At 44.0% G+C, this 25,479-nt stretch overlaps 1 protein-coding gene and 1 long non-coding RNA gene across 2 annotated transcripts in view; one reads left to right on the forward strand and one right to left on the reverse strand.

The window, feature by feature from the left end:
* Window positions 1-268: 268 nt before the first annotated feature.
* meis1a (Meis homeobox 1 a) overlaps window positions 269-25,479 on the reverse strand; it is a 50,574-nt gene continuing 25,363 nt past the window's right edge. Inside the window, exons 9-13 of the mRNA XM_044189438.1 lie at window positions 15,330-15,406; window positions 7,567-7,625; window positions 3,771-3,860; window positions 2,952-3,066; window positions 269-1,050 (exon numbers count right to left, since the gene is read on the reverse strand). Coding sequence (XP_044045373.1) covers window positions 3,008-3,066; window positions 3,771-3,860; window positions 7,567-7,625; window positions 15,330-15,406 — 285 coding nt within the window. The 3' untranslated portion in view covers window positions 269-1,050; window positions 2,952-3,007. The remainder of the gene's footprint in view (window positions 1,051-2,951; window positions 3,067-3,770; window positions 3,861-7,566; window positions 7,626-15,329; window positions 15,407-25,479) is intronic.
* Window positions 13,293-13,971, forward strand: LOC122873106. The gene is made up of 2 exons (XR_006377359.1): window positions 13,293-13,325; window positions 13,462-13,971. It is a non-coding gene; the product is annotated as an uncharacterized LOC122873106 (long non-coding RNA).

A 25,479-nucleotide genomic window follows, 5' to 3' on the forward strand; every position in this document is an offset into this window, starting at 1 on the left:
CATATTTTAAATATATAAAATCTTAATCTCCAAAGTAACCAGTAACTCCAGCTGTCAAATAAATGTAGTTGAGTAAAAAGTAAATATTTTGCCTCTGGAATGTGGTGGAAAATTTCCCAAAATGGGAATACACAGGTAAAGTGTGTGAACCTGTAAAGTGACCTCAAGTACCTTCTGTAGAGTTTGACAGCAGTTTGTTCAAATCTACGAAGAGCCAAACCCCCCCCAGGTGTCAATAATAAAATACTTTCACGAATCGAGGAACAAATTTGCTGAACTTTTTTATTTTAGAACTCAAAGGTTTGTGGGGCTCGAGGGAAGAAGGAAGTCTATGAAAAAAGACGAACACACATAGTGTGAAAAGTGAAACGGTACAAGTCCTTTCCTTTAAAACAGTATATTATGCAAAAGGCAGCAGCAGAGCACTTGTAACGACTTGTCTCTCGTCCTCTGAGAGTCCACGGCAAACAGCGCTCAGTCACGTGACCTCTGCCGTCCATTTTTCAGCGCTTCGCTCTCTTGAAAAATAGTTTGTAGACGCGTCCTGTTTCAAAAGAACGCCTCAGGAAATACAGACATCAGCTTCATGTGTTCAACTGCTGGAGAGGAGGAGAGGAGGGGGAGGATGCTCTGCTGGTGTCAAAATGTCCACTTGAGGCTTCCGTAGTTGAAGTCCAGAGAGGAACAGAGGGCTAAAACCTACTGGACGACATTCTGGGCTGCTGACATCACAGGAAATGATCTAATCCAGAGACGCCACGCTGACGTTTGTGTCCTGATCCAGAAAAATCCTCCCAAGTGTCACCGGCTCGGACACACAGCTGTCCCCATCTGTCCCCACGTCCGCTTTGTTTTTGTGCTTCAGCTGTTAGATTTTAAGTCACAAAGCGTCTCCGGAGGCCACGGAGACGCCGGCTGTCAGGTGTTTTCCTTATCAGGCCAGGTAGATGCCCAGAGGGGTGGTGCTGGGGGGGGGGTGTTACAGGTGAGAAGGCATGGGGTCCTCCTCCACACCTGCCAAGGAGGTCTGCAGACACTGCTGATAGAGTCCTGCAGAGAAAACAGAAGGTGGCATGTCAACAGGAAGTAGCCTTAAAAGAAAAAGAAGACAAACTGAACTGGAGAGGAGAAACTTCTCTGTAGCCGGCGAGCTAACCACCGCTAACACTAGCGCTACTCAGTCACAATATCTCTCTAAGCTTCTTTTTATTTGCTCGGCACTTTCCCGTTTACTCCTCCCTGGCAGTTTGGTCTCGGGACTGTACATAACTGCGTCCAATAAAGAGTTACTGAAGAGCTACGGTAGCTTTCTAACTGTCAGTCAGCAAGCTAGTTAGCTCGGGCCCTAACAGGACAATAAGCTTACGCGGTTTGTTCAGAAGACATATTTGTGCCATTGACTCGTAACTGTCGGCAAACTATTCCTTTTTTATTGGGCGGTTTATACTTGAGCAAATCTGCTAATTCTACTGAAATAAAATAAAAATAAAAAGCGCTGTTTTAAATGCTGGTGTGACCGTTTTAGAGGGTCAAAGTTTATAATTTAGGATCCAGTTTGGAATCATTTTCCAGAATAAGCAAATGGGGAAAAAAGGGGCCAAATGGCTGTTGAGTGGTCATTTCCTCGTGTGTGTGTGTGTGTGTGTGTGTGTGTGTGTGCGCGTGCGTGTTGCGGCTGCATGCATGGTTGCATCAGATCCCAGCTGACAGGTGTATTGTTTCCCGAGAGCCAGAAGCTCAGTACTGGCAGAGGGACGAAAGACTAACGCTTCTTCTGAAGACTCTTTAATTGTCTTTGGTCTGAGTGATGTTGCCGTCTGACTGACCACATTTTAGGGAAATCCCTCCTCACCCCCGCCTCCCCCATTTCTAACTCCTCTACACTTCCTTTCTACACATTAACATCCTCTAAATCTCTTAACCCCCCCCCACCCCCACCCCTCCAGCTTAATAATGAAAACTGCTTACGGAGTAATTGGACTCTGTGTAATCAAATAAAGAGATGAGAGCGTCTCTCGCTAATGATCAGTTCGTTAGACAGAATATGGAGAGGATCTCAGAGGATTAATCGACCTTTAAATCAGACGGAAATGGCTTTAATTGGTGAGGAGGAGCAGAGAGGAGGTGGGGATAGGATAAGAGAGATGTTTCGTAGGTGAGTGTGTACCTATACATGTTTTTATGAAACAAAAAAAAGTTTTACCCAACTTCTGACTACATGTCCGCGGGTTTTCAGCACACAGTTTCAACCTTTAGGCCAACGTGGACGAGAAGTCCTTCGAATGCTCAGAAAAACCGAAATGTGAACACGAGAAAGATCGTGCGATACGACTGAAAGCTTGTGATGAGAGGGTTTTGCTGCTGTGGAGGCAGTGAGTTAGGAGCGGACTACACCTTGAGCCCCACTGTTTTTATCTTATATTTACATTTTGGTGAACCTGCACCACGAAAAGTCGACTAACAGTTCCTGTCTGCGCTGTAACCACGGAGACAGACAGCAATGTTACCTGGATTGCTTTTGATACTGAAGAAAACGCCTAAATACGATGTTTACAGGGCAAGATAAAGTTATAAGGACTGTGATATCAACGATGTCACAGTCAGTGGAAAGAGTTATCAGTGTGAGCAGAAGGGGTGCGAGTTTTGAAACGTCACTCAGGTTCAAATGGTTAAAGAGTCAGTTCACCCAAATTACGAATGAACCGTGACTCTTTCTTTGGTAGGAAGAAGTTCCAGACCTGCTCTGGACCTGGATTCTCCTGACTAATGGGGAAAGAGATGCTCTGAACGCTCTGAGCGCCACAAACTAAACTACATTCACATCCATTGTATTGAGGCAGAGACAGAAAATCTGCATGGCTACATACAACTAGAAGCACATGGGGGAAAATAACGTATTTTTTGTTATTCGGGTGAACTGGCCCTTTAAACGCCTGACTGGGGTTACTCACGGTGGTTTCCTGGGCCGCTGGGCAGGTCCTCCAGCTGCAGGGGGGTGTTGGTGGTGCTACATGTAGTGCCACTGTCCCTCCACGCCCATCCCCATCCCAACACCACCCATAGGACCTGCAGGACAAACACGTAAACCTCACGCAGTTAAATCATGAAAACGTCTGTATCCTCAAGTCTTATTCATGCATCAGGATGTACGTTACGTTTTTTTATTTCAGTTTTGATTTCAAGGTAATCAATCAGCTGTAACAACAATAATGAGTATCCAGGCTGAATGTTGGCATGTTGAGTGACATCCAGCGGCTGCTAACGTGTAACATGTTTACGTACTAACTGCAGGCATGTCAGTGAGCCGGCTCTGAGGCGAGCGCTAACGTGACCTCGCTTCAGACTGATGACAGCCGAGGGAAGTCTGAGCGCGCAGAGCCGAGCCTGACAGCTGAGTCTGAGATGTCCTAAGAGGATAAACCCTCTGATTTACATGACAGCATCGCCGTCCCTCTGGTGCTGCCCTCAGGACAAACTTTGCTTTTTTTTTTTTTACATTTATCGACGGAAAGATGTTTCCTTTTTCATCCATCCGACATTTTGTTTTCTGGCGTGCGATGATCATTACAGCCTCACGGGACAGTTAGCGCAGCTATAAACTTTTATTATTGTTTAATTTTGATTCAATGCAGTACTTTAATAATGCTCTCAAATATTTTCTAAATAAAAAACTATTAAAATGTACCCATTTAGAACCGCATCCACAACAACATAAGCTATGAGACTGAATTGGTGTGTGTGTGTGTGTGTGTGTGTGTGTGTGTATTTACCAGGTGGTCTGATTCCCATGTGCGTCTGTCCGTCCATAACGAAGCCTCCCATTGGCTGACCATCTGGGCCGTACGGTCCTGGCTGGCTCACTGCGGACACGGGGGGAGATTACTCTTTTTAATTATCTCGCTGCCTGCTGTCTCACAGTGATGACATCACTCTCACATTCTCGCTGTGAGGACGGTTTGACAGCTGCTGTCTATCTCACAACTATTCCTTCACGAAGAGATCAGGCTCTGCGTCCTGAGGACGTCAGCGTCAGTCTGTCCATCAGCTACTCAACAACTACTGGCCACATTCACTTGACCTTTGCTGTGGCTTTTCCTGCTCCCCAGAGGATGAAGAACAATGACTTTGACCCCCTGACCCTTCCTCTAGCCTATGTAACATCCTGACTGTTAGTATGACTCTAAAAGTAGCTAAATGATCAGCTTGTTGTTTGTTTTTCCAACACTTCATATGATATTGTGCGTTTCAGCCTCTCGGTGAACTAAAGCAGGGTTTTATACTGTTAGTATGTTAATAAAAGACCGACTTCAGCCTCATAGTGTATTTCGGCGGATTAATATTGTGCTGCAGCCTTTTGTCGAAGCTGCTGCAGCAAGTCAAGGCCGTTTCTGACCTCTGACCTCTGACCTTTCGACCCACTCCACAGACCATACTGTTTACAACAGGACTGTTGGGGACGGGGATGAAAGAAAGGACGGGGAGGGCAAGACATTAAAGGAAGGATGATGAGAGTGGAAAGATAAGTCTGGTGATATTCTATATCTTTCTTACTGTCAACAAATCCAATGAAAAGACTCAAACCATCATGAACGTCTCTGCTAACAGGTGTGTGTGTGTGTGTGTGAATCACAGCCTGATGGATCTTCTTCCTCCATTGTTGTCCAGAAACTGTTAAAACACATCAGCGAGCCGCTCTGTTGCACTGGGTGACATGTTCCTTCATCACCATGAACACACACACTGTAGTTTATTCTGACTCAGCCCCACACACACCGTCCTGCTGCCCCAAACACTCACTACAGCACCACATGTGGATTCATCCGCCGCTGGAAATAGACCCCAACAGATGCACGGTTTCCTCCTGTTTGATAAAAACTACAGCGAGCAGCCGTTTGAGGAAACTACTGAGCCTTTTTAAACATGAAACTACAGATCTGTGAGGTGTTTTTAAAGATTTACATCTTCAGCAGGAACCAATGGGCTCGGAGCTGAGAGCCGCAGACAGGAAGTCAGACAGTACTGAGAGACGGACTGACACGCTGTTGGTTACTGGTCATGTGTTCGTAGGAAAGTATTTTGTCTGAAGAATTAACCCAAAAGACAAACAATATGTCAACAGAAACCACCAAAACAAAAGGCTGCAGGTTTAACAGTTTTGGCAAACGGTTGCATTCTGGATTTTGTCTCTCAGTATGTTCTGCTGTGTAACAATGCTGTAGCTCATGTCATTTATTATATTTCTGCATTTAAATCTAATAGTACCAGTTTAAATACACTCCTGCTCTCTCTACACTTGTTTATGATCACGTATATTTCCTTTTTTTTCTCCATCTTGTATCTTTGGAGGGAGGAAAAGAGGAGGGGGGGAGTAGGTCATTAATCAAAGATGAGATGACTTTAAATGAAATGTATTCATCCTCGTGGGGAAATCAGCTTGGTAAAGTTTCATCCTGAGGGGAAGTGAGGGAAGTTTTTCAATCTACATAGTCACATTCCCAGGACTCAAGTCTTTAACAGTTTCTCATCGCTGTCATTCAGCAGTGTATCAATGCTTTTGTGTGGAAGTCAGCCCCGGGGTTAATGCTAACAAAGCTTAGGGGCCAAAAGGCTAGTGGTACTCTAGCCCCGCTTTAGCCAGGCTCCTATTTGTTTTAATCCCAGGTTAAAATGTTCAATGGAGTGGTCAGTCAAAGCGATTAGCGTCTTTGTCTGGAGCTAATCCTGCTGGGGTTTAGAGGCCTTTCAATCCTGGAGTTTAAGCCTCTCTGTTCGCTTTAACAAACTGAGGAGCCAAAAGACACAGTAAGCGGGGGGAAGTTCACCAGTGAGACTTTTTAGTGTCTTACTGCTCAAATTCAGGCTGCTTTTTTACTCTGTTTACATGCACACTTAGGATTCTAGTTGTAATCAGGTTTTTGGAGTATCCCGGTTTTTTGCACATGAAGACATTATATCCTGGTTTCAGAAATTTGGATAAACCCTTATCCATGTTTGACCAGAACTCCAACAGAAACCGGAATACTGCGGCGCGTAAACGCATGTTTGCACTTGTGTCCTCAGCTCAAATGACATCGTAGTTCGTCAGTAAAACAGAAAATATCTGGATAAATGATGTAATAATGGTCTACGTGCTGACATAAAAGTCAGGACACTGATAATAAAGAGGATACATTCTACTGTTAATCTCGTCTTCCGTTTAGATAGATAAAAGAAGCCAAATCCAGCAGAAACGTAAATGCAGCAGAGTCCAGGCACCCAGACAGTAAAGTGAGTTCATCCTCAGCTGCTGAGGTCACTCAGCTGGTACAGAAGTGAGCGTCAAGGACACACCTGCACCCACGCAGACCACCAGAAAGCCCGGGTACTGTTAGAGTCCTGCATGCAGGGATACGAATAAACAGGTTTGTCTCTGTTTCGGAAAGGATCAAAGCCAGGATACTAACGTGCATGCTAACATACTCATTTAAGCTCTTACAGGGGCAGTAATTTAATAGATCATAATAATGCAACGTGTCCTTGACTCGAAGATTTCTAGCTTTTACTGATATAAAGTTCACAAAACTCTGCGGCGCTGCGTGACATTTCAGCTACGCAGGATAAAAAACTCCTTTAGCTATAAAAGCAAATGTAGGATTCAAATACTTATCATGGTGATATATTTCCTCTTTGCTATTCAGGAGGCAAAAACCGGTTTGGCCGAACAGCGGCTAAAATTTGGCAGAATTCACTTTTCGTTCAAAATTTAAAGCACTTTTCCAACATGTGAAAACCCCCCAGCGGGGTGGCGTTAGTGAAATGCACTCGGATCTATTGCATGCCCTGTTGTTGTTGTCATCAGTAAACTCAATGATCAGTTAATGCAAACTGGAGTAAACTAGCGACACACGCATGAAAGCATTTTGTGCTTGAGACCATGAATGGAAAAATCACGGTAAAGCTGTACGCTGCCATTTAATAATGTTACTGCTTTAACATTAAAACACAGCTTGTCACTCCAGAGAGGCGGCTACAGTGGAGTGTAGCATTAGGCTATGTGGGATGCGAGTTACTGCGAGAAAACCTTGAGATCTGAGACTCGAGACTTGCTGCCAAACAGCAACTTTATCAATACAAGAAGCTTCTACGGTCACAGTATCTACGTTTGGTCTTCTGTCCTTCTGGGTTTAATTTGCTTTCCTATCTTTCTAACTATCAAATCCCAAACGTTTGACTTTCCTGGAACGAAGGAAGTGTTTTCATTGCTCCCAACATTATCATGCATTAATATGTGACAAAACAAAGCTTTAATTAACAAAAACAGGTGGAATAGGAGGCCAAACATAGAGAGAAAAGCATGTGCTTTCAAAATGTTCTGCATTAGTGTGGCCTTTTTGAAAGAACATAAATTAATTACAGTTGTGGGAAGAATAAGAGATTTATCACGAGTTTAATGTTTGCCTGAAGCCTCCAAACTAAATGGAATTACTATCAGGACTAGAGGCTGATATAGGAATAAAGCTTTCTGCTGGAGCCCTGACTGGAGGCAGATCTGGACTCCAGCGTAAATATAAAATATGTATAACTTGCCTGCTCGGTTCGACTGGTCGATCATGGGCTGAACGATCCGCCGCCTCGCGTTGATGAACCTGAGAAAAAGAAGAGGGGGAAGAGGAGAGAAACAGGAGGAGGGAGGAGAAGGAGGGAAAGACACAGTGGGCGTTTATAAATGAGGTGGGCCAGCAGCAGGCCTGTATGATTTCAACGTTGCAGAGAAACCTCCACTTCCTCTCTGCTTCACCGTGGGACATCAAACACCTCACGCACACAGAAGAGCTTGTTTCTCTGATATGTAATGTCCTCTTTCTTATTTTCTGAGCCTGACTGGAAAAAACTCATAACACACAATGGCCTAGTTACCCTACAATGTCCACATCTATCAGTTCAGTGGGAAATCTGTGCAAAATAACGATTATAGACTGTGGGCTGTGGAAACAATGTTAAGATTCAGAATGATCTGACCTGAAGTTTGTAAGAAAATTGCCCTTTTTTTTGGACCAATTGGATGAAAATACAAAGATTTTGCAATGCTGCGTCAAAGTTTCAGTTTGTTTGATGCAAAAATAACCAAAATTTCCAAGTTAATGGAGTAACTGATATGAAACAAAGATTAACAGCAAGAAGCGAACCGTTTTGTTTAGCCTATAAAACTTTGGTCCAGTTTACCAGCTAATGCAGTTTGGTTAATTCTGTTTAACAGCTAAAAAACTTTGGCTTCAGGAAGCTCAGTTCAGTTCAGCGGCTAAAACGGTTTGGTTTTCACTGGCCAGTGGTTCGGTTCAGCAGCTTAAACTTAGATTTCCGTCAGCTAAAAGTCAGGTTTGGTTCAGGTTAGCTAAAGGATCAGTTTAACAGCTAAAATAATCTGGTTCAAGTTAAGTTCTGATTTATTTTCAGTTCAAATAAATTTGCCAAATCAAATGAAATTAAGCTGTTTGTCACTGAGGAGTTCCTGGAGCTTGGCCAACTGCTAGTCACATTTCAGCACTGTTGCATTTATTAATGTGTTTACATTATTTTTCCGCAGCTAATACAGGGATTAATACGTTGCTTGTTAACCAGATTAATACAGTGACAGAAAGTGTTAACTGCACTGAAGCCCGAGGGTGAAGTCTGTGATGGCGTCAGGCTTCGGGCTCCGGGGGCTGCAGCGGCGGTGCATTCATACATGTCCCCTTCTAAGTACACTCTTGAAAGCCATCATCCTGGTATGCGTGACCTATGACCTGGCGCCTTCTGTGACCCCCCCCCCCTTATTTCCCCATATTCCCCCTGCCGCCCCCCCTCTGCAGAGGAGTGCTCTGGTCTTCCTCAACTTAAAACCTTCTGAACCGCCCGTCGACCCCTCCTGACCCGCCCCGGAGTGAAAGCTCTGTGGTTTCCCACTTGATTTATGTCCCCTACAACCACCTCCCCACCCTCACCCCACCTCCTCACCCCCCGGGTGGGATGGTTCCATTTCAACTTGTTCGGAAAAGAGGGAGGAGAGGGGGTAAAAAAAAAAAAAAAAAAAGCGGGGGACGACCCTGTTTCCTTTTCAGGAAAACAAAAGCCACAGCAGTCTTTTCAGGGAGTAAAAAAAGGCAAGCAGGAGGAGGAGGAGGAGGAGGAGGAGGAGGAGGGGGAGGAAGGGTAAGATAGAATTTTTAGAGGAGAGTAAAGCAGGATCTGCTTCAGCTCCAACAGGAAGCTGAACTGTGTCACCGACTGAAGCTGCACAGAAACTACTTTCAGTAAGACGTCTGACATCGCCTGGTCTGATATCGATGAACAGCTGATAACACTCAAAGGATCGAACCCCTCTGGATTCAGAGGATTGATCACTTTAGCGCCACGTGATGCTCTAAATGCTGTCCCACGCTCTTCAGAAGAAAACGCTCTTCCAAAAATACTAAATACTACTGAGCTACTGGCTTCAGTTTGTAACAATCTCTTAAAAAAAACCACATTTCTCAAACGCTACAGCGCAGACAGGAGGACAGTGGTTCCTGAGGGTCCCATGATGAGGATGACGTGTCACAGGATGATTAAAGAAAGAAGAATATATTTCTGCTACACAAAATTATGTGTATTATGGTTTTTTCTGACTTTTGTGTGCGTGTGGGGGGGGGGTTTCTTCGTGTTAATACTGGATATTTTCACCTCTTTGGGGCCTCAAGAAAACCTTCAAATGAAACTCTTTGGCTGAACTGTTCACAGTTCATGTCCACACTATAACCTGTGACGGGGGGGGCACAATTATTACGGGAATACATCACTCCTTTCCCTAGATACACAGCATTTCTGGCTTGATAATTCAGTTTAAACACAGAACTGTGGATCGTTCATTAAATGTCGTTCATTTGAATTTTCTGATGGCGATAGAGCAACAATCCCAAGTTCACTGCTGCAACTCTGAGGCGGGAAACACACACAATGCTAACCTCTGTTTTTTAGCCTCCATCAGAGAGTCTTCACCTATTCATGACCCCTTCACACCGTGAGACCGAGTTTACAGCTGTCAACCCCTAAACACAAACACACACACACACATACATGCTGCACAAAGACATCGACCATCGGCTGCCCCCCCCCCCATAACACTGAGGCTCATTCTTCTGCAGCCAGACGACCCATAAACTGCTCAGTGACAAAGCTGGGTTTCATTGAGGACCAGTTTCAGTTTTAAACTGTCGCTGTGAGGACATTTCGGCCGGTCCTCACTACTTCAAAAGACTGTTTGAAGGTTAAGACTTGCTTTTATGGTTAAGGTTAGGTTAGGGTTAGTGTAAGGGCCGGGGTTAGGCATTTAGTTGTGATGGTTAGAGTTAGGGCTAGGGGCCAGGGAACATATTATGCCAATGAGGGTCCTTAAAAGTATAGAAAGACAAACGTGAAGTTTTTGCGCTTGGCTGAGGTACAAAAGTTTGCACATTGAAAAAGAGAATTATGTAATAAAGGCAGTGCAGTACCTGCTACTTCTTCTACTGTTGACAAAATATCCATGTCATGCTAACACTCATGCTAACACTCACTGTTACGCGCCTCCACTCCAGCAGACCACAAATAAAGAAACTAAAGAGTTGTCGGGAGTGTACATAACCACAGCAGGGGCCCACAGCAGGGGCCCACAGCAGGGGCCCTTGTTTAATGTCAGCTGAATCTAACTAATGGCTGATAAAAACACGATAGGATCAACGCGGTTGAGAAGAGACACATTCATTCACTAAAAAACAGAAATGCATCTTGTGTTATTGTCAGAATTACTGCAGCTGCGTTAACGACGTCATGTTGCCACGTTCTCTCGAATCTCTTCACACGGAGGTAGTCGTCGGAAACACGCTCAGATTAGCATTTTACTTTGCCAAACCTTCAGAAATGTGTAGAAAACCTGTAACTTCAGACTAAAATATTCGCTAATCTCATATCTGTATCACCTGCGATGAAGTAGGTCAAGTTTAGAAACCGCCAACAGCAGCCGGGGCAGAGGTCCACTCGGCTCTTGTTACCGAAACCGAACCCAGGCCTAAACTACATTCAGCTGTAGCATATACACGCGGGATATGCCGCTGGGAAAAGGGGTTTTTGGAGTTCGTTAGGCTAGACCAGAAGATTAGGAAACGGCTCTCTGGGAGGCGGGAGAACAGTGGTAATAATAATAACACACGGAAACAAAGTGTTTAAGTTGAAGTGGCATGTATTAACGGTGACGGTGGGAAATATTTCCAGTCTGCAGAATAAGAAAAACATCGAGCTCCTATGATTTAGGTCAAGTGTTTAAACCTTAAGTGCACTTCTGAATAAATGTTCACAATAGTTCTTTCTCTTACAACAAACAATAATTTCAAACAGCACAGTCCATAACCTCCCAAAAGAGGAGGGGTCACAACGGTGGTGACAAACACAAATCAGCAATTAATAACTGTTCGCCACAGCGACGTGGTGACTGTCCACTGGTTTAACCAGAATGTCCATGAAATGAATTGTCCATAAGCACAAGCAGTTCATGTGGGTGAACGTAGAACTGGGTCTCATTGTATTCCCATGGTTCTTGGGTCTGTGTGTCAATACGTCTGATACCAGAGTGACTCTCTATCAGCTCTGTGCATCATCATCATCATCATCATCATCATCATCAGCGTGTTGGCTGAGAGGAAGGTGCTGGATGCGGCCGCCAGGCGTCGACCTCATGGCTAAAACCAAAATACAGCGGTGGAACGAAACTAAGTACGTTCACTCAGGCACTGTACAACTTTGAGGTACTTGTACTTCACTTGAGTATTTTCATTTAATGCTACTTCATACTTCCAGTCCACCACATCTTAGAGGGAAATATTGTACTTTTTACTCCACTACATTATTCTGACATCTTAAATTACTTCGCAGATTAAGATTTTACATAAAAAAACATGTGAAGAGTTTATAACATATGTCTTATAAAGTAAACAACCCAACAATTTATACAAGGACAACGAAAACAATTAGTACAATTAACAATAAATTAATCAATTAGTCGATCGACAATCGATTTTTAAAAATATTTTGATAACTGATTAATCGTTTCAGTCATTTTTCAAGTGAAGATCTGCTGCTTTTCCTCTGAACGACTGTAATAACTGTGATGTTTGTTAATAACGTCGAGCTTTGGACACGATGACACGCTGAAGGCGTCGCTTTGGGCTCTGGGTCGTCGTGACGGCGTTTCTCACCGTTTTCACCAGTTTTCCAAACCGATCGATCGATCGACGGAGAAAAGAATCGGCAGATGGATCCAGAATGAAAAGCATCATCAGCTGCAGTCCGATACAAACCGGTTCAACATGAGCTCCAGCTCCACCAGCTGCAACAGCAACATCCTGCTTTACATTAATGCACGAGGAATAATAACCTGATGATAGAATATATAACAGCACAGCAGCCACAGGGACGCTGCACTGCTTTAATGCTTTAAGGGCTTTTTCCTGATCACACTCTCACACTTTCACTGCAGCAACATTACTAGTACTTTTACTAAAATCTGAACGCTTCTTACACCACTGCCAAAATGTTAAGTCTCAGTCTTTTTATATGAAAAAAACTAAAACAGAAGTCAATCTCTGAGCCCCCCCCCCCTCTGAAAAGCAGGGGGGGTTGCTCCTCTCTGTACAGTCAGAAGCCTCTGCTGAAGTTTTAAACAAAGCAGCTACACAACCACAATCACCAAACACACACACACACACACACACACACACACACACACCACCAACCCACTGCTTGTAAAACACTTGCTAAGCCCCGCCCAACCTGGGTGTCATTCTCAGGTCAGTACTCCCCCCCCCCCAACGAGTGTGTTTAAATAAACCAGTCCAGCTGTTTGCCATGAAAATGCCATTTACACCAACTGCCTCCACCACACACACACACACACACGCACACACACACACATACACACACACACACACACCAAAATTAAAAGTCAAAATTAAAACAAGAGTTGAGATGACACATTTACAAAAACTGACCAACAATATTACAAAACAAGACGAGAAGGAAGAAGAAAGGAAGAGGAGGAGGAAAATAAAGGGAGATGAGCGGACGTGAGGGGGAGAGACGCAGAGAGGAGGACAATAAAAGATATGAAAAGATGAAAGGAGGAGAGGAGGAGGGGGATGCAAGGGGACAAGGGAGGAGGAGGAGGAGGAGAGAGAAAAAAGATTAAAGGATGAGAGAAAGAGAGGGGCAGGTTGAGGAGAAAAGATGAGGAGGGAGGAGAGCACCAAGAAGAGGGGGAGAAGGAGAAGAGAGGAGGAGGGAACGAGGAGAGGAAGAAGGTGAGGAGAAGAAGTCATGTGCACGCACACACACACACACACACACACACACACACACACACACACACCATTTTGATCGGTGTAAACCAGTGAACAGCAGTCGGATCAAACCACCTCCTCCCTGCTTTATTTACAGCCTTCGTCTCTGCTCGCTCATTTACTCTGAATCTGCAGAATCAGGGAAAACACTGCGAGCTGCTCCAGAGGTGTTACCACGGCAACAGCCAAATATTCGGAGCGAGCGGGACCGACTAATGGCTTCAGAGGCCGACAGGCTCCAGGCATCAGCTCCAGTATATCACCGGGCCTCAAAACCTGCCGTTTAACAAGCGTGACGGTGTTTCCACACCGAGTCTGAATCCGTGCGAGACACCAACACGAAACGCAGCAGAGTTTGTGATGGAAAAAACCAAAACAACGCGTACATTTACTGACGCTACGAGATGGAAGCCACGGCGTGAGTTTGGGATTGTGTCGGAACCGTCTCAGAGGATCTCCGGGTGGATTTCTCCACTTGAGGATTTGGAAAGCAGCTGTTTAAAATCTTTCTGATGTTTCTGAAACGTGATTCTTGTTTTGTCTGTAACTTCATGTGTCGGTGCCACGACATAAAAAAAAAAATAAATCCCTGGGTCGTCTGGGTGCACTCTGCTGTTTATTAATTCTATGCAAAATGTATGTAAAGCATTTTTCGAAATCCCCAAATCCCTCTTTTTGTTCCAGGTGTCAGATTGATTGATTGACTCAGTTCAAGGGTTGTTTAATTTCCTTATCCACGTAGGAAAATCATTGGTTCAGTGACGCAGGTTAAACCATTTAATGGGACTTTGAGGCATGCAAATTTACATTCATGCCGTCTGATATGGCGAACAATGTCCTCAGTTGTCGCCTCGTTAACTGATCAAAACTGCACTGACTGCATTGTTATTGTACAATCTGCGCTCTTTACAGATCCTGGAAGCGTCTCAGTCTCTCAGGAGCAAAGGCAGAAGCAGCGTGACGTTCGGGTTGGATGGCTGGGTGCACAAAGTGCGTGGCTTTGGCGCCGCAGGCCGGTGTTTGCATCCCATCTCCCGCCATCGGTCAATGTTTCTTTTAACCATGATCTTTCCCTAACCGTCACCAAGTAGTTCTAGTTGCCTGAACTTAACCAAACCAAATGAGAAAATGGAAACCGGAGCCAGGTTCTGTGCTTGTAATGGCGGTAAAGTCACAAAACTTGAAAATCAACCCAATCGCCAGAATATAATGTAGCAATTTTACGTTTCTGCTAAACACGGATATGTTGAATCTCTACGTTTCAAACGCTGTGGTGAAGGTCTGGTTATGTTTAGGCACAAAAACCACTTGGTCAGGTTTAGGAAAAGATCATGATTTGGGTTAAAATACGCGGTTTTGTTGGTTGAAACAGAAAGCTACTAACGGTCTCCAACACGGGTCTCTGCTGCTTTTGCAGCTCCAGCCATCTTCTGCTGATCACGCCACCTCCACGAATGGAAGTCTGGTATTGCAGAAAAGTTGATCTGATGCGTGTTACACATATTAAATCGTAGACATTCAACATATCTGTGGTTTGCAGAAACGTAAAATGGCCGCGTTTTATTCTGGCGACTGGGCTGTAAATGTATGCTTTGGAAATTGCTTATATTGACTAAAAGTAGCTTTTTAATTCAGGCGAATTAAACAGAGTCCCAACACTGAAACTTGCTGACGTTTTCCATTTCTGTATCAGTAAACAGAACAGACCAGGAAACAGCCTGCAGGGCTCTACCTCCCCACCTCCCCACCTCCACCCTCCAAGCTCCAATTAACTCTCCAATTAACCGCCTCCGCCCCTCTGTAACTGTAAGTGGGGGATATCTGGAGACGGGGCAACCCCACAGGAATTAATCATTCAAATCATTAGCTTCAGGTTGCCTCGGGGTGGAGGGGTGGAGGGGTGGAGGGGGGGGCGGGCTTCTCAAACACAACAAGAGTGTGGCGTCACCAGCGTCGCCGACTCACCAGTTGTTGACCTGCAGGTTGGTGAGGCCGGTGTCCTGAGCCAGCTGCTTCTTCTGCTCCTCTGACGGGTACGGGTGCTGCAGGGGGACAAAACACAGAGACGTTAACACGCTGTAAAACATCACAAGGTTGTTTCTTCCTCTTCTTTCTCGTCGTCGTCGTCGTCAGTGTGAGCCTCAAAGCTGCTAATTAGCGTTAAAGAAGGGAGGCGGCGCTAGACTCATTAAGGGAATATGAAATGGAGCATAATTAATGGGAAGAAATGGTGAGCCAATTAGGGAGGGAAGCCAAGTGGAGAGAGAGAGAGCCCTGTTAATTAGACTGTGTGTGTGTGTGTGTGTGTTGGGGGGTCGTTCAGGCTTGTTTCTCTAACAGTAGAGGTTCAGAACAGGCCTGAGGCTGCACAGCTCCGTCCCTGGAGTCTGTGTGTGTGTGTGTGTGTGTGTGTATATGATGCTTTCAAATGTGTGTGTGAGTGTGTGTACACAGTATACAGTTCTGTTGTATATGTATGTTGATGTGTGCGTATATATCTTTTCATGTTTGTGAGTCTATATGTACGTATGTATTGATCTGAATCGATAATGTGTGTGTGTGTGTGTGTGTGTGTGTGTGTGTGTGTGTGCTCTTGTATTTATGTGAGGACTATGAGAGCAAGGACGATTTGTTGTTTTAGGGTTCAAGGTTCAGGTTTCAAGTCTAAATCTAAATTATAGCTGAAACAACAAGCTGATTAATCGATTAGCAGATCAAGAGAAAATTAATTGGCAGTTATTTTGATAATTAATTAACAGTTTAAGTGTTTAAGTGGCAAAAATGGCAAACATTTTCTGGTTCCAGGTGAAGATTTGCTGTTTTTCTTTGTCTCGTTTCATAGTAAACTGAATATTTTTGGGTTCTGGACTGCTGGTCGGACAAAACAAAACATTTAATGATCTCACCTTGGGCCCCGGGAAATTGTTTCACTATTTTCTGACATTTTATGGACCAAATCAAGAAAATAATCGGGAGATTTATCAATAATAAAAATCATCATCTGATGCAGCCCTGATCTTAATACAATACCCACATGCCATATATACGCTGAAAGTAAGAGTTATTGGTCACTGTAATCATTCCTCCTGTCCACACTGGCTTTAAAGTGATTCCCTCATGATGGAACAAAATCCACCGTCCTCGCTCTGTATGAAAATTCATTCTGAAGTTTAGCTGAAGCCAATATGAGTTAAACAAATCAAGTTATCCTGGCAGTCATATGTAGGTTTACTGTTGGTGTTTTGTCCCAGCAACAAACCCTCATGCAGCTCCCAGGACGTGAGGAAACATAAAGAGGGAACTTTATTAACTTTGTGAAATACCCACTTGAGTTGTCCAACTCAGACTGCTGAAGCCTCATATTAAATTCAGTCATTTTTGCACAGAACAAGGACTGATTTTGTCCCCCATCTCTTACAGCGTAGTAGTAGTCATATTACTTCAGGGAAAATATACAGGAGGAACGACTACAGCCACCGGTAATGCTTTCATTGTACATCTGGCCAATTGTATTACTTGAAACGTAAAACTTTGAGGTTAGAAGTAGGTTTAGGTTAAGGTAAGGGTCGGGGATCAGGCAAGGAGGAAATGTGAAATGGACAAACGGAAGAATAAAAAGCATAACATTTGATGAGACAATTCGAGGAGCCCGCAAGTTGCATGTGAATGGTTTCTAAACAACTATTCTCTTTAGAAACTAAAGAGGAAGAACAAGATAAGGGATTGGTATCAGCATGTACTCAGCGTTGTGGCGTCAGAAATTCTCTAGGTTCTGGTATCTGCTCTAAATAAACAATATGTGAGTGGACAGGAAAGAAAAGTTCATGTAAAGTTTAGCCAAGTTACGCAGCGCTGTGAACAATAAATAACGTTTCACTCCAACAGCTGACAGTGAGTGAGAAGTTCTTCATCTGCTGACTGAAACCAGCTGCTGCAGATCCTCCGCGGCACGTCGCTGCCCGTCCCTGACCCAGATAGCAGCACTTTAAGGAGATATTTTCACACTGATGTAACATGCAGCGCTGCTAAAGTTCAGACTCATTAAACTCTGCAGAGAAGAGAGCAGAACATCCAAAAAGACTGGACACTTGGCGGAAACGCGTGTTTGCTGCGACCAAATCATTAAAAATAACTTAAGGACAGGAAGTATAAGTGAAGCAAAGTCTGTTCCGAGATGTATTTTCATTTTGGGAAATATTTGGCCTCATACGGGAACCACTAGGCACGTACAAGTGATTAAAGAGAACAAATTTTCTCTTCGGTTGAACAAAATTGATTATGTTCAAATAGTCATAAAAACTATACGACTATAAGAAGAGTTTGAATATGTGTATGACTAAAATAAAAAGAAATTGAAATGAAACTGAATGTAAACTTAATATTCTGTTCCCGCGATGTAACCCCTCATTCTGTTCGGAGTGATATGCATCACGGCTGTCAATTTACCGAGAGATTCAACAACAGGCTTTTGTTTTTGTTTGTTTTGTTTAGATTTTCTTGCCATGAGTATTTTGGCATAAGAGAGTCAGAAGTTGGCAGACAAATTCTCACTTCATCCTCCTTCATCTGACTTCAAACCATTCCTTCTTTAGTTCTGTAAAATGACTACTCAGCTGATTTCTGACAGTAGGACTTCTATGCTGAGAAGTTCTTCTTCTTCTGGTACAATATATTAATTTTGATTATTAATTTGGAGATACTGTACGCCATACCCTTCCTGTCACTGGACAGGAAAATTATAATCTGAAAAGTAACTAGTAACTAAAGCTGTTAAATAAATGCAGTGAAGTAAAAAGTACAATATTTGCCTCTGAATTGTAGTCGAGTAGAAGTATAAAGTAGCAGAAAATGGAAATACCCAAGGAAAGTACAAGAATCTCAAAATTGTACTTAAATACAATACTTGAGTAAAGGTACTAAGGTACTTTCCACCACTGGTTTCACTGTATGTTGTTTACCTTCAGCCGAGCCGAGATGTGACAGAAAAGGAGAAGAAATCAGCATAAAGAAGTAGGGCAGTGAGGACAAGGGGAAATACATGTAAAGCAGGAAGATAACACCACCATGTCATGGTTTGAGGGTTTATGTATGATATTTCCTGTTTTATTTTGTAATGGTCTCCTTCTCCGTCTTGTGGTTTTACTTCCTGCTTCTGATTGTTTGCCCTGCCCTGATCAGTTTCACCTGTGTCCCGTTGTCTCCCCTACCTGAGTGCATTTAAGTCTGTGTGTTTGCTTTGTTCGGTGTCAGATCGTTGTTGTACCTTTGTGTCAAGCGTTCTAGCCCTTACCCTGTGTGCCCTTTGTGTTTCGTCAAGTGTCCCGACCTTGGTTTCCTGTGTATTCTTTTGGACTTATCTTCCGTTTCTCTTGGACGTTGCCTGCTCCCTGTTTGAATTGTTTTGCCTCTGTTGGACTGCCTAAAATCTGTGTAAACCCCTTGTGTTTTCTTATCATTAAATCGTTGAACTGCACCTGCTCTGCCTCCTCGTCTGCGTTTGGGTCCAAACCCCTTATTTCCCCTGCTACCCTGCTCGACATACCGCAGCAGAACGATCCAACAAACTAAGTCAATGTCCCAGCAGACTTATATTCTGACGAACTGGTTGAATTGATTTTGGACCTGGTGTGTTTAAAGAATTTTTGGAGGAAGGCTACCTGTGATGAGTACAATGAGACAGTTGTGATTTTTGCTTGCAAAAAAAGTCTCCTCAAAGCCTTGGCTGAGGAACTCCTTACTTTATTCCCCCCTGCTTGACATACCACAACACACCATTAACCTCCTCCTGGTTTTACTAAAAACTCTAATGCTATTTAAGAATTCGCCAGCCAATCAAACAGCCTCGGGCCAACACCACATCTCTGTCTGTGGTGAGGAGGGAAAGTCTTTGATGTCTTCTCTTCTCCACCCTGCCCATCCCTCTGCCAAAAGTGCTGTGTTTTCCCTGTGATCTGATAGCAGGTAATTGGCCTAAACTGCATCTAATTTGCCACAAAGAACGATAATCATGAGGTTGTTTCAGCACATTTTCAGCCTCAGAGTCGCAGCCTTCTCCGGGGAGGAGCTTTAATTGTTCTGATGATTTCATCAAAATGAGACAAAGCGACTGAAGAGCGGCGAGAATGCACGAACCTTCAGACTGTTTATAAAATGTTTTACAAGCATCGCATGAACTAAAGATTGTTTAAACCTGAGCAAAACACGCTGCTGTACAAATGATTTTCTGTTTCAATCTTTCTCTGTCATCCAAGATCACGACAGGAACATTCCCCCGCTCATCAAGCCACATAAAATCTCCCAGCAGCAGCTCATCACGCCCGTCACATATAGCATGAAAGCAAATTAAACGTTTGAAACCGCAAAATCTTCCCTCCACCAAATGAGGCGAGAGTCAAAACACATGGTGCGTGGTTCAGGGCTGGTCCACCTCCCAGTTTAATTTCAGAGTTTCCACTCAGGGTTTTAATCTGGAGCCACCTGCTCATTATAAAATTATAATCCTGTTAGCAGGGAGCGGCAGCTCAGACCGCCTCACAGCTCGCAGCCTGGATGAGCACCAAAATGGTCAGGGACCGCCAGGGCTGAGCGGCTGGTCTGGGATCAGTTTTACTGTATGTTTCACTGTGAAGGTAGAGTTTATCTGAGTTCATCCTCACAAGCGCTTAATCTGAAGGCGATGTTAGTCTGCCAGAGGAAACATTTACCTCTGCATTCAATTTTCCTATTAACAGTTCTAATACACAACCAGGTCTACATCGACACTACAGTACGTTTGCACTTTGGTGGCCTATCATGATTCAGATATAGATTAGTTTTTTTTAAAAACCTTATGTGTTGTGTGAATTTCTTAATGAGATCAAAGTTCAGTTGTTACGAAGTGTCGCCTGAACATGTCTAAAGTGAAAAACCTAAAGTCTGCTGTCCCAGAGGACAAGTCGGGCAGTCTGTCTTTGCAGACGTTCATGGTGTTGGACTTTGTTGTTCACACAAAGTGACAGAAGCGCTGTAGTTGTGTGAAGAATGAAAAAAATAGAGCTTGAGTCCAAACCCCGCCCACTTTCACACCTCCACACAGTTGACCAATCACTGCGTAGAGTGGGCATGATAGTCAGATTAATCCAGATGCAGCCGCTTCAGTTCTGACAGCAGATAGGTGTGTGTGTGTGTGTGTGTGTGTGTGTGCTACACCACCTCAGAGACTCAGTACCTCCAACTTGGTCGTGTGTTCCAACAAACACAGTTATTCGTGATGGTGGGTGGGAGGCCAGTGAGGGCTCTTGTCCTTGTCGCTGCACTAGCGACCCCTGCTGGCTGGTCAGGGAACCTGCACAGGTGTTACAGCCGCCCGGTGAAGCTCATTGGCGGCAGGTGAAAAGGAGCAACTGGAGACATCATGCAGGTAGAACATGTCTGTCTGCAGCCTCCAAAGGACAACAGACTCTTTAGCAGGTACAAGGACTGCAGTTTGTTTTTTTAAACTTTGGACCGAGCCTGGCTAACTGTTTCCCCCTGCTTTTGGGCTTTATGCTAAGCTAGGCTAACCACCTACTGACTCCAGCTGTGTACTTAACACACAGACATGAAATTAATATTGATCTTCTTGTTTCACTCAAAAAGAAAGCGAATAAGTATATTTCCCACACAAGTGACACACAAGTGGAAAAACACTTAACCTAACCAAAAACTTTTATGTATTTTCCTAACAGTAACCATAGTTTATTTGCCAAAACCACAATCACAACTGTAGTTGCACATGTCAACATGTGCACCAAAACGATTTTAAAAACTCTGTCATTGAACATAACTCAGGGTTTGGACAACTGGGTTGTGTTTTTTTAGAGGTTAGTTTGTCGTCGATGGAAAGCAGAATTTTATCACTGTTTTATAATAAAGTCTGCAGCTCTCCTTTCATCTGCGCATTAACATTAATGGATTGCAAGCGAGGCTGAAAACACACACACACACACACACACACACACAAACACCCACACACACACAGGTGCAGGACTCTAAATGCATGTTACACACCATTTCATGCTGTGGTGTGGGGGAGGTGTTGTTTAGTGTCCCAGTAAACCTGTTAAGAGGCTGTAATTACTACTCATTTAGAGTAGGTGTGTGTGTGTGTGTGTGTGTGTGTGTGTGTGTGTGTGTGTGTGTGTGTGTAGCATTTTACAAACATGTCAGCGCCGGTCCAGACTCGTCCACCTCTGATATGATACAATTCAGTCTGATTGATCAAGCTTAAAAGGAGAGGCATTGTCAGAAAGCATTTATTTAAAAGTTGCAGATTATTACTGGAAAAAGGCTTTTAAGGCTTGAATGTTTGTTCGAAGGTTTCTTTAAACTGCGTCTTTTTTTATTAAACATGTTTCTTTCAGACAGCTCAAATCTTTCCCTCCATCTGTCGTCTGATTGGCCTCGCCTCCCCGCCTTATTATCTGACGGACGCTCATTTACGCTGTCAGGGAAGAAAGGCTGCTCCGTGATGTATGTGACCACATGCTGGACATTTTTGTGTGTGTGTGTGTGTGTGTGTGTGTGTGGGGGGAGGTCAATAAAGGCGACCCCCACAGAGAGCTGGGCCCTGGGGTTCCTGGGGGGCCTGTCACAGAGGTAATGGATGATGTTTTCACTGCAGGGTGAGAGAGCCACAGAACAGCCGTCCTCACACTGCAGGGAAATGAGCGTCTGATCACAGAGGCCTTTATTTTTAACCAAACCCAGAGAGGGTCGGCTACGATGGTGAGTTTTAGCTCTGATTAGGGCGACTGCAGTCCTGATAGTTGGGCTTTTTGTTCTTGTCTAAGAAACTTCGAGATCTGGTTCGTGGTTCATCTGGTTTCATCAAAAACACCCTCCGACCTTTGTGGGCCGAATCTTTGACCATTGTTCCTAAATCTGTGGGTGTGTTTCTGTATTTCGGAGAAATTTTCAATTGTATTTGTAGTTAAAAAGTTGGTTTCTGATTCAGATTCTTTTCCACCTTTACAGGAAAAACATGCAGGTCGAATTACATTTAATACTTGACATAATTTGTGTTTTTCTTGGTTTTAAAAGTTTTAAAAATTTTACCAGAACAAAAAGAAAAAGTATCAGTTACAGGAAAATTAATTGCTAAAAAATCTGTATTGACATCAGATTTAGAAACCCTTAATCCCCCAAAACAAGTTTGCCTTTGGCACTTGCCCAAACGGACCCAGGAGCTAAATCAGGAGCCACATCCTCCCGCACTGTCAGGACGGCTCGCTGCTGGTCAACAGCAGGTTTTTGTCATTCTGATTTTTTTGCGAGCACACATTTTCATTCTTGCGGCTGCTGATAATCAACCATTCATTACTTCCACATCTGTTGAGCTACCAGGAATAAAAACGAAACTAAACCGGAGACCGAGCAGCAGCAGATCGAAGAAATCACAAAGGCCGCATACACATACAATTTTTTGGTCTTTTAAGTTTGGAGGCCGAGCGCGTAAACACAATCACCACCATGTTTAATGATCTCCATTTGTTAAATCTGTGGCGCCAGTGATTGGGTTGTAATGAGGGGGGGCAGGTTTGCCAACATATGAATATGAAGACAAACAGAGAGGAGACGCTCGGACCAGACTGAAGAAGAGACGGTGGATTTCACATCAGTGGCGTTTGATGTTTGATGGCGTTATTAGAGCAAGACTTCCTGTACGCTCATGGCTCTGGTGGTGGTGGTGGTGGGAGTGCATCTCTGGGTGGTGGCAGGCGGCCTGCACGTGTTGGTGCCTGTGGGTCGCCGTGGCCTCGCCGTCACCCACATCTGCAGCTCTGTGGCTGTAAACAGCCACTGATGGATGGATGGAGGTGTCCCGGTGCCCTCTGACCCCTGATGGTTGGAGGGCAGGGGGCTGCGAGGTCAGCACTGGGGCTTCCTGCTAACTCATCTGTCCCGCTCGGCTCAGGAGGCCCATTCCTCATCCGGCTGACAGGCAAACGGTGCGAAGTCCTTCTCTGTAATTGTGGCGCTCCCTTTGAAGTTTGGGAGTCGTTTCTCTCGTCTCTTCATGCCGACGGTGGAGCTTTTTTGCAAATTCTGCCGCTCTGTCGTCGCCGTGCTGAGAAGCACTCGGACGTGCAAAGTCTTTCCAGCTGTTTTGATGGAGTCACATGTGTAATTTGTAAGCCAAAGCAGCTCTTTAATGAGTTGGGTGACTGTAAACAAATGGTAGCGTACACAAAGTTTCGCCACCTGTTTATGCTCGGGTTTGTAAAAAAGTCATTTTAGGAGGCAAATAACATCTGTGAGCGGGAGGGAGGTAAATTACACACTAATTACATTAACTGGGATGATGCCTTCCAGTTGATTTTTGCACTTTAACATGAAACACTTTGTAAAATAAAAACATGAAAAAGCAGGGAGTGTGTGTGTACTTGTACTTGCTACATAGTGAGGACTGAAACATGTTTTTTACCTACAGAGTGAGGACATTTTGGCCGGTCCTCACAACTTCAAAGGGCTGTTTGAAGGTTAAGACTTGGTTTGAAGGGTTAGGTTAGAATTAGGTAATGGCTATGGTTAGGGTAAGAGTTAAAGTTAAGCATTTAGTTGTGATGGTTAAGGTAAGGGGCTAGGGAAGGCCTTATGTCAGTGACGGTCCTCACAAAGACAGAAGTACAAGGATGTGTGAGTGTATGTGTGTATGCGCTGCGGCTCAGAGGCGGCTGCAGGAGTTTGTGTACGACTTCAGGGGAGGCAGCCATGAAGCCAGAACACACACACACACACACACACACACACACACACACACACACACACACACACACACACACACACACACACACACACACCAGCTCCCAGGTCAGCAGTGTTGCTGCTGCCAGGCCTGAGACACAAAGATTAAAAATGCAGCAGGATTATGAGTAAAATTTACAAAACCATCTTTTTCTGAATCAGACATTTTCCACATGTTGGTTCTACTACTTTTCCATTAGCCCTCGGTGTAACCATGGTTACCAGGTCCGTCAGGATTAAAAGCCGCCCAACAGAAGCTTAAAGCAGGCCAATAATAAAGAGTCTTAACAAAAGCAGGCTGTCAGTTCAAAAGAATGATTATGCTTTACTATTAGTGTACACATGGGCACACGCACACACACACACACACACACACACACACACACACAGTGGTGAAACAAGTATTTCTATTAAGTTAAAGTAGCGTTACTACACCAAAAATACTCCATTACAAGTAAAAGTCATACATTCAAAATTTTCCTCCAGTACAGACGTATGAGCAGCAAAATGTACTTAAATATCAAAAGTAAAAGAGTGTTATTATATATATATATATATATATATATATATATATATATATATATATATATATATACTGTATTATTGGATTATTTCTACTAGCTAGTTGAGTTGGAGCTAATTTGAAATACTTTACAGTTTAACCTACAACAGTGCATCACATTTTATAAGCTCATCATATTTTGTAAAATGTAAAAATGTAAAATCTTAAGCTGGAAAGAAAGTACAGCTATTAAAAGTTGCTCATAAGACCACGAGCCTCTTTAATATCTGGACTCCATGTTGTTTCATTATTTTCTCTGCTTTGTGTTTTGATTCCTGTTTCTCGCCCTCCCTCCTCCCTCCCTCCATCCCTCCCTCCCTCCCTCTCTCAGGTATCAGTGTTTCCTCCCCCTCCCATCGTTCTTCTCACCTCCCATCTGCTGCAGGACTCGCTGTCCTCCAGGTTCAGCTCAGAGTCCTGGCAGCGGCCCCGACTCCCGCCGAGCAGGGACCGATTTAGCCTCTCCATGTTTGGAGGCAGGCAGGGGGAGATGGGAGGAATAGTTGGTGGTGGAGGTGGAGGTGGGGGTGGGGGTGTTTGGTTGTTCTGCTGGCCTCAGCCAAACTTATGAGTCAGTCACTGCTGGGATTTTCAGCACTAAAGTGGCCCTCCCACTTTCACTGGACGATTCATTTCAGCTTCACGCTCGTAAAAAATAATATTTCCCTTTGGGTTCTTACGTTCTCAGCGTTAGGATGATTGGAAATTGATTTATTCTTTATGCTGATAAACAGAAGAGGAGATATTAATATAAAGTTGGGTGGGAATAAGTTTTGTTCTAATCCTCTG

The sequence above is a fragment of the Siniperca chuatsi genome, linkage group LG3, assembly GCF_020085105.1.
Source record: "Siniperca chuatsi isolate FFG_IHB_CAS linkage group LG3, ASM2008510v1, whole genome shotgun sequence".
Lineage (NCBI taxonomy): Eukaryota > Metazoa > Chordata > Actinopteri > Centrarchiformes > Sinipercidae > Siniperca > Siniperca chuatsi.